Source organism: Orycteropus afer, unplaced genomic scaffold (assembly GCF_000298275.1).
Source record: "Orycteropus afer afer isolate SDZICR_OR568_19922 unplaced genomic scaffold, OryAfe1.0 scaffold00061, whole genome shotgun sequence".
Classification (NCBI taxonomy): domain Eukaryota; kingdom Metazoa; phylum Chordata; class Mammalia; order Tubulidentata; family Orycteropodidae; genus Orycteropus; species Orycteropus afer.
The window spans coordinates 1,205,107-1,219,461 of NW_006921648.1; the positions used below are offsets into that span (position 1 = coordinate 1,205,107).

The following is a 14,355-nucleotide window of genomic DNA, read 5'->3' on the forward strand; positions in this document are numbered from 1 at the left end:
TGGTGAAGGGGTGGGGGGCAGAGATGGGCTGCATAGGTGGTCGTTTGGTGAAGGGGACAGAGGACATGTAAGTGGCCAGTCGGTGACAGGGACAGACATGGGTCACATAGGTGGTCATTTGGCAAAGGGGGCAGAGACGGGCCGTGTAGGTGGTCGTTTGGTGATTGGGCAGAGACCGGCTGTGGGAAAGGGCTGTGAGCCATTTCTGCTGCAGTGGAATATGTCACGACTCAGAGCGAGTGAGGAGTGAGTCAGGGGGCGACACTTCGGGTCTGGGGGGCTTTTGCCTGTGTGGATTGCTTACTGCCGTCTTGGACTTCTTTTGCTTAAAGTGCTTGGCTACTAACTGAACAGCCAGCCCACCAGCCCCTGGACAGGAGAAAGTGGTGGTCTGCTTCTGTAAAGATCCACAGCCTTGGAAACTGGGAGACGGGCACCGGGGTGGCGGCCTCTGACCTCTGACTTCAGGAATTGTGGCAGCGGCTGTGGCCTGAGGCTGGTTCCTGTGAGGTGGGGCTCAGACGTACCAACCACCCTGCGGTCTCTTGACCAGTTCTGACGCCAGCTGTCCCTCCCACGGCGCTGCCTCCATTCCCCAGAGCGCAGACGGTCCTCACGATGGCGGAGTTACCAGGAAGCAGCAGGTTCCAGTGGAGGCTCAGGAGCACTCGAGAGCTGGTCCTGGATGGATCGGGACAGCCGCCCTCGGCCACGCCCGCAGCCATGCCTCACTTTCTTTGGCACTCAGCCTCTTGGCCTGGCCTCCGCCCCGCTGGGGCCAGTGTTACAAAGCTCTCTTAGCCCTGCCCATAGGTGCACCCCACTCTGCGACAAGCCCCCTGCCCGAAGGCTCCCAGCTTTCTCGCTCCGTGGGCCGACAAGCCCGCAGCTCTGTCTCGTGCCTGTCTCTCAGGTCTACTGCCACCATCTCTCTGCCAACTCTGTGCCGTCTCAGCACAGGGATCTCGGGTCCGTGAACACACATTGCTCCTGGTTGCTCTGTCTTGATGGCAGTGAGACTCCCCCTTTGCGCTCCAGGAGGGCTTATTTGAAGCCTAGCGAAAGGACAGAAGTTACCAGTGCCCACATAGAGTTCGTGTACCTTGTTTGCACAGTCCCACCCCCAGAAGTGGGATGCCAGGGCATCAGGAGAGGGCAAGCAAGCCCAGAGGGACCCAGGTTCCAGTGCCCAAGAGGCAGGAAGCAGAGGGAAAAGGGGAGGAGAGCCAGGGGTCCCGGAGCGAGCGGGCGGCAGAGGGACCCGGGAGAGGGGAGGGCGGGGAGGTTTGCAACGGCTGAGGGAGACAGCCTTGTCTGTCCATTTGTCCTACTGTGGTGGCGCGTTGCTGCGCGATTTGAGGCTTGTTTGGTGTTTCAGACGCCAGTGGGGTTGCACACGGTGCATAGGTTTCAATGCAGCTTACAGACTGAGACAGACGAGGAAGAAGGAAGAGGCCATCCACTTCTGAAAAAATAGGCCAGGGAAAGCATTATGATAGCAGAGAGAATAGCCCGGGAACGCTGTCCAGTACAGTGTAGGAGGACAGGCCACTTAGGTCGGGAGGCTCTCAGAATACAACTAGGAAAGAGCAGCATCGTCAGAGTAGAACCAACCTTACTGATAAGGATAAAGTAAAGCTTTCTCACCTCCATTTGCTGACATGACACCCCTCAAATTAAGGAGAAACAGCAGGAGACATCCATGAATAATTGGAACATGGAATATACGAAGTATGAATCTAGGAAAATTGGAAGTTGTCAGAAATTAAATGGAGCGCATAAAGATTGATATCGTAGGCGTTAGTGAGTTGAAATGGACTGGTTTTGGACATTTTGAATCAGACGACCTGTGGTAGTTAAGTTTGTGTGCAGCTGGTGGTAGTTATTCTCCGTGACGAGACTGGTAATCAACTCCATGGTGGACTCTACCGTGAGCAGCTGAACTGCTTGCCTTTGGGGAATATGGGCTGCTTCCTGTGTGTGAGGAGAAGCCTTGGTGGGGAACGTTCTCTAGCTCACGGCGCGCTCGGACCCTGCGTGTAGCTGGGTTGTTGTTCAGCAGCCTGCCATGCTTTGCTGAGTTTGGGACTTAAGGGGACTTGAATTAATGGCCTGCCATGTGGTTTGGTAACATCGGGACTGTGCCTTTTTATTTGTCAACCTTGGGCTTGTCAGTCTCAGCAGCCAGCAGCTTTCTGAGCGAAGAAAAGCCTCTAGCTCCAGTGGGCCAGGAGCAGGAGGCAGAGCTAGACCCCAAGGTTGAGGGGCTTTCACCCATCCCCTAGAGCCTGGCACTTTGAACTTGGACTTAAAGCCTCCGAACTGTGAGAGAATACACTCCTGTTTGTTAAGGCCATCCCATTTGTGGTATATTCTTGTCAGAGCGGCTCTAGGTAACCAGGACATGACCATATAATCTACAGTGCCAGGAATGACAATTTGAAGAGGAATGGCATGGCATTCATCATTACAAAGGATTTTTCAAGATCTGTCCTGAAGTACAATGCTATCAGTGATAGGATAATATCCATACATCTATAAGGAAGACCAGTTAATACAACTATGATTCAATTTTATGCACCAACCACCAAAGCAAAAGATAAGAAAACTGAAGATTTTTATCAACTTCTGCAGTCTGAAATTGACCGAATATGCAATCGAGATGTATTAATTATCACTGGTGACTGGAACGCAAAAGTTGGAAACAAAGAAAAATCACTGGTGGTTAGAAAATTTGGCCTTGGTGACAGAAGTAGTGCTGGAGATCACGTGATAGAATTTTGCAAGACCAACAACTTACTCATTGCAAATACCTTTTTTCAACAATATAAATGGAGGCTATACACATGGACTTCACTAGATGGAGTACACAGGAATCAGATTGACTACATTTGTGGCAAGAGGCAATGGAAAAGCTCAATATCTCCGGCCAAAACAAGGCCAGGAGCTGATTGTGGAACAGACCATCAACTGCTCATATGCAAGTTCAACTTGAAGTTGGAGACAATTAAAGCAAGTCCACAAGAGCCAAAATACGACCTTGAATATATCCCTCCTGAATTGAGAGACCATCTAAAGAATAGTTTTGATGCCTTGAACACCAGCGACTGAAAACTAGAAGAACTGTGAGATGACATCAAGAGCATCATCCATGAAGAAAGCTGGAGGTCATTAAAAAGATGAGAAAGGAAGAAAAGACCAAAATGGATGTCAGAAGAGACTCTGAAACTTGCCCTTGAGTGAAGAGTAGCTAAAGCAAATGGAAGAAATGACAAGATAAAAGGGCTGAACAGAAGATTTCACAGAGCAGCTCGAGCAGACAAAGCCAATTAGTATAATGAAATGTGCAGAGACTTGGAGTTGGAAAACCAAAAGAGTTTCTTAAGCTGAAAGAACTGAGAAAAAAAAAATTAAGTCTGGAGTTGCAATGTTGAAAGATTCTATGGACAAAATATTGAATAATGCAGGAAGCATCAAAAGAAGATGGAAGGAATACAAGAGTCACTGTACCAAAAAGAGCTGGTTAGTCTTCATCCATTTCAGGAGGTGGCATATGATCTAGAACCAGTGGTGTTGAAGGAAGAAGTCGAAGCTGCAATGGAGGAATTGGTGAAGAACAAGGCTCTGGGAATTGACGGAATACCCACTGAGATACTTCAACAAACGGATGCCCCTCCAGTGGGGCATTTGGAAGACAGCTACCTGGCCAACTGACTGGAAGAGGTCCATATTTGTACCCATTCCAAAGAAAGGTGATCCCACAGAATGGAAATTATCGAACAATATCATTTTAGCATATTGCCTAAGCCACTTGACTGCTAACCAGAAGGCTGGCAGTTCAAACCCACCAGCTACTACTCGGAAGGAAGGTTAGGCAATATGCTTCTGTAGTGATACCTCCTCGAAAATCCAAGAAGGGGTCGCTATGAGTCAGGTCCAACTCGATGGCACATAACAACAACAACAACAACATCATCATCATTAATGTCGCACGCAAGTCAAATCTTACTGAATTAAAAAACGATTGCAGTAGTATATTGACAGAGAACTTCCAGAGGTGCCAGCCAGAGTCAGAAGAGGACGTGGGACAAGGGATATCATTGCGGGCACCTCCCTGGTGTTACTGTTCACCTCCTAGGCCTGTCTTTGCTGAGTTCAGTCCCAGGCCTGAAGGGTGATATAGGACCAAGGTCTCAGGGTTCCACATTCTTCATCAGATTAGTAAGCCCGGCCTTTTTTATGATTTTGAGTTCTGTCACTCTCTGTTTGGGACCCTGTTGTGTTCTCTTCAAAGTAGTTGGAGGTGGTAGGTGGGCACCATCTAGTTCTTCTGGTCTCAGGGTTGTGGACCTGGGGTTGGCGTAGTCCGTTAGCCCTTAGACTTTTTTTTTTTTTTTTTTTTAGGATTTGGGTGAAGATTTACAGAGTAAATTCACTTTTCATACAGCAGTTCACATATACTTTGTCTCATGTCATTGACCAAAATTTACAATGCAGCAGCTCCCCTCCCACTTCCTCCCCATAGTTACCTCCTCCCAGTGTCCATCCCTTCATACTCTTCGAGAGGCCCATTGTCTGCCAACCCTGTATATGATCTTGGATACACTCTCCATTTAGACATACATAATTGTTTAGCTTGTTCACCCATCTATCCGTCCCTATACCCATGTTTGCTTTCATTGACAACTCAGTATTGTATTTACAAAGGGGTTCATATTTGTTGTTTGTACTGCCCATGTAACTCTCTCTGTCTTTCTCATCCTCAATGCTGCCATATTGGTCACTCACATTTGGTACATTGCCCTTCTCTTCACCCAAATCAATATTTATCTCTATCTATTCCCTCCCCTTCCCTCCCACCCCTGGTAACCAACAAAGAAAATGTCCTCCAATATATAAACTTTTCCTTAACTTTCACAATAACGGACTAATACAATATTTGTCCTTTTGTGACTGACTTATTTCGCTCAGCATAATATCCTCCAAGTTCATCCACGTTATGCGGTGTTCTGCAGATTCTACATTATTCTTTAGCGTTGCATAGTATTCCATTGTGTGAATGTACCAAAGTTTGGTTATCCATTCCTCAGTTGTTGGACATCTAGGTTGTTTCCAAGTTTTGGCTATTGTAAATAGTGCTGCGATGAACATCGGCGTGCATATATCTGTTCTTGTTATGGCTCTCACTTCTTTAGGGTATATACCTAGTAATGGGATGGCTGGGTCAAATGGTATTTGTATTTCCAACTTCTGAAGGAATCGCCATACTGCTTTCCACAATGGTTGTACCATTTTACAGTCCCACCAGCAGTGTATGAGAGTCCCAATCTCTCCACAACCTCGCCAGCATTTGTTATTTTCTGTCTTGTTGAACTTTGCTACTAGTGCTGGAGCAAGATGGTATCTCGTTGTTGTTTTGATTTGCATCTCTCTAATAGCTAATGATCGTGAGCATTTCTTCATATGTTTGTTGGCTGCTTGAATATCCTCCTTGGTGAAGTGTCTATTCATGTCTTCTGCCCATTTTTTAATTGGATTGTTTGTCTTTTTGTTATTGAGGTGTTGGAGTGTTCTATAAATTCTAGAGATAAGCCTTGGACTATTTTTGTGTGTCTTTGATTTTCTTCATTCTTTCGTAGGATTTTGATGTGTCGTGGCCAGTTCTTGAACTGCCCTTTCCTTTACGTTGTCTCTGTCCCTGTTCCTGGCCACTGTGTCCCATCCTGTTGCGTTATGATGGGCTTGCAGGCCCTAAAGAGGGCCTTGCGCGGGTCCTGACCAACACTGAGCAGGCCGTGGTCAGGGCAGCGGGTGTCCATTGGGGGCTTGGACTGGCGGCTGCAGCAGACGGGTGGGATGGGACAGTCGACTGGTGGGAGGAGCCAGAGCCTGGTGTGAGTACAAGAGAGCAAGAGGAGAATGGGCACAGCCCTCGGCTGGGTGCTGACGCCAGGGGGCGGGGGTGGCTTGCGGCCAGGGCTTGGTTTGACCAGTGTTGGCACTGGAATCCCACACGGGGTCCTTCCTGTCCTTGTGTCCCCCAGTATGACGCTGTCCCCATCCAGTCCAGTGTGGTGGTTTGCTCCTGCCCACCCCCGTCCATGGTGAGGAGCCAGATGGAGGCCGGCGGCGCCCCTGCCGTCCCCAGCAGCGGCAGCAGGCAGGGGCCCAGCATGGATGGCGCTGCGGGTGAGCCCAGGCCAGGCCCCAGCACTCTGCAGGCCGCCCCGCCGCCCCAGCCTCGCAAGAAGCGGCCCGAAGACTTCAAGTTTGGGAAGATCCTCGGGGAAGGCTCCTTCTCCACGGTGAGTCTGCCGGCCTGGAGGCGCCCAGCCCCTCTGACCCTCCCCCCGGTAGGGTGGGACTCCAGCCCCAGGGGTTCCCCAGCCCAGCTGCTGCCCCGTAGGCCGTGCTGGTTAAAGTCATTGCCTGTTGGTGAAGCCGTGTACGGCGGCTCGCGGATGAAGCCGTGTGGAGCGAATCTTGACTCCTTTTAGGCTCTGACTTTTCCACATGGCCCAGCTTGTCCTCAAGCCCCTTTGGCAGTCAGTGCCTGGTTTTCACGTCATCTACGGAAAGCGCCAGCGTGCTATTGCTGCAGAGCCTTGTGGGGACATCCATGACTTAGTCATCTCTCTGCACCCTTCAAGTACAGGCAGAAGAACAGCCTTGGGTCTTTGTCAGGGGACCCCGAGCACCCCTGGGCCCTCAACCCTGTGTCAGTTAGAACGTGGCTGCTACCTGCTGGGGCCACGCACAGCGGACGGCCAGGCTGTGCCCACTGCAGGGGTACCCAAAGCCTGAGCTCCAGGAAGCCTCCAGGTTGAAATTTGTGTTTATTCTTCCTCTAGCATCTGTGAAATGCTTCACGTAGAAGGAAGAAGGGCAACATTGTTGCATGCTTACATTCCTGGAGTCTTGTTTAACGTCAGTTTTTGCTCTTGTTGGACTTCGGATTTAGGAGTTCTGGTGCGTGGTGGTCAGAGCACTGGGCCATTCACAAACAGGCCAGCGGTTTGAGCCCACCAGCCAGTCAGAGAGAAAGATGAGGCAGTCTGCTTCCCTAATGCTTCCCTGACGGTTGACAGCCGTGGACGCCTTCTGAGGCAGTTTTCTCTGTCCTCTAGGGGCTCTGTGAGTGGGAATTGAATTCACGATTTGGTTTGTATTTTGTTTCCTTAAAGATTGGCAGCCTTGGAAACCCCGTGGTGCAGTTCCATTCTGTCCTCTAGGGGCGCTGGCAGTGGGTGTGGTTTGGGCTTGGCTTCTGTGAAGATTGACAGCCTTGGCGACCCTGTGGGGCAGTTCCACTCTGTCCTCTAGGGGCGCTGTGGGTCAGAATGGACTCCAGGCAGTGGGTGTGGTTTGGGCTTTGCTTTGGTGAAGATTGACAGCCTGGGAGACCCTGTGGGCAGTTTCACTGTATAGGGTTAGCATTAGGGTGAGTTGGAATGGGCTTAACGGCAGTGAGTTTTGTTTTTGTTTTCAGTTTGTCTAAATTTTGAGAGGATGGTGGCCTTGTGACAGAGCACAGGAGCCATGAGGCTGCTGCCCAGTCTCTCTGCAGGCCCCACCGATCCCCTAGGCAGGAGACTCTGGTCCGCATGGTCACCACGGTCACCACATCCAGTGGGAGGCCTGGGGGGCCTGCCCAGCCACAGCATCCAGTGGGAGGAGGCATTGTGCTCTGCCGGGCATGTCACTCAACTGGGAAACAAGGTGTCCCTCAGTCCCCACAGTAGGGAGAAGGTGGTGCCACCTCTCTGGCCCCTGCGCCCTGTGAGCCTCGTGCTGGGGTTGCCATGGGCAGCCGTGTATGCAGGCTCATTCCTGGGCCCTGGGGACCCTGCAGGCCTGCACCTCTGTGTCCGCATGTCCCCTTAGTCCTGGAGTGGAAGTCACCGAGGGTTGGATTTCAGGGGCATGGGCCACCATCACCAGTGGGGTGACTCTTGGCTAGCAGAGCCCCGTGCTGGATGGCCCTGGAGGCCTGGCCACCACTGGCAGTCCCTGAGGATGGTTAGGACAGCCAGTCCGCTACCCTCTGTCTGCCCACATGACATGGGACGCACCGTGCCCTGTTCTCTGCAAGGAAACGCTCCTCAGGGAAGTCTGCCTGTGAAGTGTTGGGTTGATGGAACAGAGGGTTCTCTTCAGAAAGGGCCCTGAGAAACACTGGTGCCCCCAGCATCATGGTTGTGTCCACGTCTGCTATGTACAGAGCTGGTCTGTGCTCCTTGAAGGCATGGCCCCTTGCAGGGACACACAGCCTGCAGACGGGGAGGCCGTTGGGGAGAGTCCTCTGGGGAGATCCGAGCTCATTCACACGAGCTCACATTTGTGCCCTCACTCTTCTTCCCGGTGCTTGCTCCAGGCCCTCTGCTGAGGCTTGGAGGGCCCTGGAATTGGGGTGCACACTTGGCCCAGCTGCTCGGCCTCCGTAGGCCGTCCCTCTTCGGGTGACCAGAGGCGGGGGTGCCTCTAGGGTCAGCAGCTGTGTCACCTCAAATAACTCCTGTGTGGCCCAGGACCGCTTGTGTGGGAAGGCCTTCTCCGTACGAAGGGGTGCCACGTGGTGGCAGTGCCGCATCACGGGGGGGCCGCGTTGAGGCCTCTTCTGTCTCCACAAGGCATTTGAACATGCGGCTCAGGCGGCTACCTGGAGGGACTGGGTGGGCCTCAGGAGATTAGGGAGGGGCTTGCTCTTGGTTGGGGCTCCGGGAAGGTACCCCCGCATGAGCACCCTCCTGTTCCCTTCGTGGTCACCACGGAGTGTTGTCTGGTGCAAGCGGTGAGGTTTATGGACTAGCCGAGCTCAGGTGGGGTCATGCGGTGAGCGCCCACCAGCAGGCAGCCTTGAAGTTCCTCAGGGAAGACAGTCCCAGGCCCCGCATGGCGTGCTGTTCCTTCCCCCACCCCGAAGGTCTGTTAGTCTGAGGTGGTTCTGAGCCTGCCCTCACTGCCCCGTGGGGACTGTCAGTAGCAGACTCAGCCTGGGCAAACACTTGCTGTGGCGGCCAGAACAGCCGCGTGGCTGAGTTCCTCAGCGGAGGACCAGAGCCTGTGCGTACGACGGCCGACCTCCAGCGGGGGCAGGGGCTGGGGGGAACCTCAGAGTAAGGCGTCTGCCCTTCTCTTCCCACCAGGTCGTCCTGGCCCGAGAACTGGCAACTTCAAGAGAGTATGCAAGTAAGTGGCACCCCTGCAAGCCTGTGTCAAGGGACAGGTGCAGTGTGACCTCGTGGCTGTGCCGCCTGGCTGGGGCATGCCTGAGGGTCTGTGTTGACGGCGGCAAGCACGTGGCTGCTGCTGGAGACGGGCAGGTTGCCCAGGGCCGCAGTGTGCACGCGTCCTGTGCACGGCCGTGTGTGCGGCCTGCGCCCTGGCGTGTGGTGGTGGTGGTGCGGTAACCGGCCTCTCTCTCCAGTTAAGATCCTTGAGAAGCGGCACATCATCAAGGAGAGCAAGGTCCCGTACGTGACCAGGGAGCGGGACGTGATGTCGCGCCTGGACCACCCCTTCTTCGTCAAGCTCTACTTCACTTTCCAGGACGACGAGAAGCTGTGTATCCTTCATGCGCTCGGGGAGCCCCGGGCCCGGTGATGTTTTAGCACCAGGACCCCTGGTCTGTGTTCCCAAGCAGCCCCTCCTCCGTCCAGGAAAAGGACGACCTGTTTGAAATACAACGTGACTCTTCTGTCCTCAGCCTGGGGACTTCCAAGGGGCTCCCACAGTGGCATCGGTGGCTCCTACTTCTGTGGGTGGACCTCTCGGGCAGCGGGCATCACTCTTGGCGTGTCTGGGAGGGGTCAAGCCCTGTGCTCGAGCCAGGCAGGGCAGGCGAGGCACATGGAGGGGGTGCGGGCACCTCTCTGGCCAGGGGGGTGGGGGTTTGCCCCCAGGGAGACCTTGACCGTGGTTGGTCCCCAGTTGAGCAGTTGGGGCGTGAGAAGGAAGCCATGGGAACTGAACCCTCCTCTGCGCCTGGGAGCCTGGCTCCCTCTGCCCACTTGTTCCTTCTGGTCCTTTGGTCCGTCTCTGCCCTAGGGACGTCCTCACACTCCCTGTGCTTCCCTGGGACCTTCCTTGAGCCCAGGGTGTACTCTGGCTGTCAGACGTGGGACGGTGTGGAGTGATGTGTCCTGCCGGCCCTGTGGCTCTGGGGTGCCTCCTGCGCCCACTCGTCCAGCCCCCAGCTCAGCTTCCTTGGGGTCGGCAGCACGGCACTGGCCAGAGTGATCGTGCCCCTTCCTGTCTGGATGGGCGGCCATCGCAGTGCTGTGGAGAGAGCGTCCAGGTGCCCTGTCCAATGATGCCTGCTGCCCTCTATTTGTGATCCCCCAGGTCAGGAAGGGCTCAGACTCCGTCCCCCACAGGGACACTCTGGGGTCCACAGGGCGCCCCGAGACAAGGACACGCAGCAGAGGGGCTATGCTTACACACGGGGAGAGCCGTTGGCAGGGTGCCCTTCTCCTCCAGCGCCCACGAGGCCCGGGCAGACAGCGCCCGTGAGGCCCGGGCAGGCCCCGGTGTATATGAGGCAGACAGTGCGTGGAGGCCAGGCAGGCCCCACTGATAAGACCAGAGGTGGACCGTCCAGGGCCTGTGTCCTGCTTCTCTGGTGCCCTCCCAGGCTCGTCCCCACATCCCTGCAGCTGGAGGAGGGGGACATGCTGGCCTCCTGCACCCCAGCTAGGCAGCCACTTCCTGCCACAGAGCATCTGTGCAGCACAGAACCCTGGGTGGCTGAGGGCCCGGGGGGTGCCCTGTAGTGGATGCAGGTGTTAGGTGCTAGGAGAAGCATTGTATGGGACCCACTTCCTGTCTGACCGTATACCCCCTTTGGGAAAAGGAGACTAGTAATAACCCAAGTGGTGACACGCTGACACCCTGGGAGGGACTCCTGTGCCTGTCACCCTCCCCGGCAAGTGCCTCACAGATGGAGGGATGGACCGAGAAGGCATTTGTGTTTGGAAGCTGATCAAAGTCTCCTCCAAGAGAGTCAAAAGAGACCTACAGATTGGGTCAGACATTCAGCAACGACCTACTTGACAAGGGACTTACCTCTCAAATTTATAGAAAACTCCAACACCTCAACAACGAAAAGACAAACACTCCAATTAAAAAGTGGACAGAAGACATGAACACCACTTCACCAAAGAAGATATTCAGGCGGCCAACAGACACATGAAGAAATGTTTGTGATCATTGGCTATTAGAGAAATGCAAGTCAAAACAACAAGGAGATACCATCTTGCCCTAGCACTAATAGCAAAGTTCAACAAGACAGAAAATAACAAATGCTGGCGAGGATGTGGAGTGATTGGGACTCTCATGTACTGCTGGTGGGACTGTAAAATGGTTCAATCACTGTGGAAAGCAGTATGGCGATTCCTTAAAATGTTGGAATTAGAAATACCATTTGACCTAGCAATCCCATTACTAGGTATATATCCTGCAGAAGTGAGAGCCAAGACATAAACAGATACATGTACACGCATGTTCATTGCAGCACTATTTACAATAGCAAAGAGAGGGAAACAACCTAGGTGCTTATCCACAGATGACCGGATAACCCAACTATGGTACTTACACACAGTGGAATACTATGCAACCCTAAAGAATAATGTAGAATCTGCAAAACACCACATAATGTGTATGAACTTGGAGGACATTATGCTGAGTGAAGTAAGTCAATCACAGAAGGACAAGCACTGTGTTAGTTCACTATTATAAAAGGTCAAGGAGAGGATTACAGATGGAAGGAAGTTTTCTGTGTTGGTTACCAGGGGTGGGGTGGGAAGGGAGGGGAGGGAACGCTGCTAAATAGGTAGAGACAAGTATCGGTTCGAGTGAAGAGAAGGGCAGTGTACCAAAAGTGTGTGATCAGCGCAGTGGCACTGAGGAAGAGGAAGGCAGAGAGGTACAAGGGAGGTACAACAAAGACAAACCCTTTTGCCTGCACAGTACTGAGTTGTCGGTGACGGCAAGCATTGATCTGCTTACTGGTGGATGGATGGGTGGACAGGCTGAATCATCAGGTATGTCTAGGCAAAAGGGAACATATCCCTGACCATATTTAAGTTTGGCAGGTGGTATTTCTGCGTACATACTTGTATGTGCTGTAACGATGTTCACGTAAGTAGTAGTAATGGGGCAGAGTTATGATAACTTCTTAGCCACAGTCAGCCACCCTGATGGAGTGTTATTGGACCTGGGGGGCTCAGGACCATGGTCGCAGGGCACATCAAGCTCAACTGACATAACATAATACACAAAAAAATTGTTCTACATCCTTCTTTGGTGAGTAGCAACTGGGGTCTTAAAAGCTTACAAGCGGCCATCTAGATGGAACAATGGGTCTCTCTCCTGGTCTGGAACAAAGAAAAATGAAAACCAAAGATGTGTGGAAATAATTAGTCCAAGGGATAGTTGTCCATGGGAACCTCAGTTTACGTGACCATGAGACCAGAAGACTAGATGGTGCCCAGCTACCACTGCCAACCACTCAGGAAGGCATCAGTGCAGGAGGTCCTGGATAGAGTGGGAGAACAATGTGGAGCCAAACTCAAAATCATAAAAATGACCAGGTTTACTGATCTGATAGAGCCTGGTGAAACTCCTCAGACCATGGCCTCTAGACACCCCTCAGGCCTGGAATCGAATGAACTCCTGTAGCTTCCAGCCAAGCAACAGACAGGCGTATATACGGTGAACATTTACATCAGACAGATACACTCCTTAGAACGATCCATGATCCATCGTGGGGAACAGAAGGGCAGTATTTGCACAGGGAGATAGCTTGGGGGGCAGGAATGCATAAGAAAGGATACAGGAAAGAAGTCAGCGTAGGGAAGAAGTGGGGAGAGAGCTGTTACGTGGGGGGGGGGGTTGCAGTCAGTGTCGGGCGGTTCTGACCACGGCAGGATGCTGCTCAGTGAGGTGGGCTCTGTGGCCACAGGTGGGTACCTAAAGTTCTCTTTAAAGGCTATTGAGGGTTTGGTTTTGTTTTTTAAATTTTTATTGTGATTTGGGTGAAAGCTTACAGAGCAAATTCATCTCTCATGCAGCAGTTCACATACACTCTGTCTTTGAGGTTGGCTTTAAAGGCTTGTGTTTGTGTCCTTCCTTGACCGTGCAATGTTCAGACTTTGGCCTTAGTTACGCCAAAAACGGAGAGCTCCTCAAGTACATCCGCAAAATCGGGTCGTTTGACGAGACCTGCACTCGCTTTTACACAGCCGAGATCGTGTCCGCCTTGGAGTACCTTCACGGCAAGGGCGTCATCCACAGGTAGTGCTCGGGCCGGGGTGGGACAGGCGTGGGGGGGCGTCACCCACAGGTAGTGCTCGGGCCGGGGTGGGACAGGCGTGGGGGGGCGTCACCCACAGGTAGTGCTCGGGCCGGGGTGGCGCGCGGGCAGACCGCTAGCAGTGACACGCCTGCACACCGGCACTCGCTGAGCCAGGGCCCGTGGCCGTCCCGTGGCTGCTTGCCGCATGGGCGGGGCCCTCTGGGGTGGGACTCTGGCGGCAGACGTGCAGATGCACGGCCCGGCGCCTCACTGCTGAGCGCTCGGCTCCTGGGCCGTCGGGGGTGGTGACAGTGGTGGTCTCACCTGCGACTCGTCACTTCCGGTCACGTCTAACTGGGAGTGCACGCAGACTCCTGCCCTGGCGGGTGGAAGGTGCTAGTCCTCGGCCCGTCAGCGGCCGTGGCCCGTCAGCGGCCGTGTGTGAGTCCTGAGGTGCCTGACGGCACAGTCCTCTGGGTTTGCTGGTGCCTGTTCGGGCTGGGTTTGCCGCCAGACCAGCCCTTGCCCGCGGCTCGGTTCTTCGTCAAGGTGAGGGGTGTTCAGTGGTGTTGAGAGCAGGTGGCCGTGTGCCTGCCTCCAAGGCGTCACCTCTGATACGGACGTCTGCCTTTTCAGGGACCTCAAACCAGAGAACATTCTGCTAAACGAGGACATGCACATCCAGATCACGGACTTTGGAACCGCCAAAGTGCTGTCCCCCGAGAGCAAGCAAGGTGCGTGCGGCCGCACTCCGGCCGGGCCCTCACTGCGGCAGCCAGACGCCTCGGGTCCCGGCTGCACAGGCTGTGCTGCTCTAGCGGAGGGCGGGCTACCTGGGGGAGGCCGGCCCTGGCGCACCACCCGCCCACTCCCTGTCCTGCTCTCTCTCGTTCTTGTGAGCACCCCCGGGGTGATCCCTGCGGGGCTGGATGCCACGGCATTCCCGGTCAGTGTGGGGCTGGGGACTCGGGCGTGCTGCCCCTTAGCCCCAGGGGTACCCAGTGCACTCCACACCCTGTGGTGGCACAGGTCGGGGGCCCAGTGTTGCTCATTTAGTGCGA

At 53.8% G+C, this 14,355-nt stretch overlaps 1 protein-coding gene across 1 annotated transcript in view; it reads left to right on the top strand.

The window, feature by feature from the left end:
- The first annotated feature begins 6,050 nt into the window (after positions 1 to 6,050).
- PDPK1 (3-phosphoinositide dependent protein kinase 1) overlaps positions 6,051 to 14,355 on the top strand; it is a 31,381-nt gene continuing 23,076 nt past the window's right edge. Inside the window, exons 1-5 of the mRNA XM_007939543.1 lie at positions 6,051 to 6,305; positions 9,147 to 9,189; positions 9,428 to 9,565; positions 13,149 to 13,293; positions 13,931 to 14,028. Coding sequence (XP_007937734.1) covers positions 6,102 to 6,305; positions 9,147 to 9,189; positions 9,428 to 9,565; positions 13,149 to 13,293; positions 13,931 to 14,028 — 628 coding nt within the window. The 5' untranslated portion in view covers positions 6,051 to 6,101. The remainder of the gene's footprint in view (positions 6,306 to 9,146; positions 9,190 to 9,427; positions 9,566 to 13,148; positions 13,294 to 13,930; positions 14,029 to 14,355) is intronic.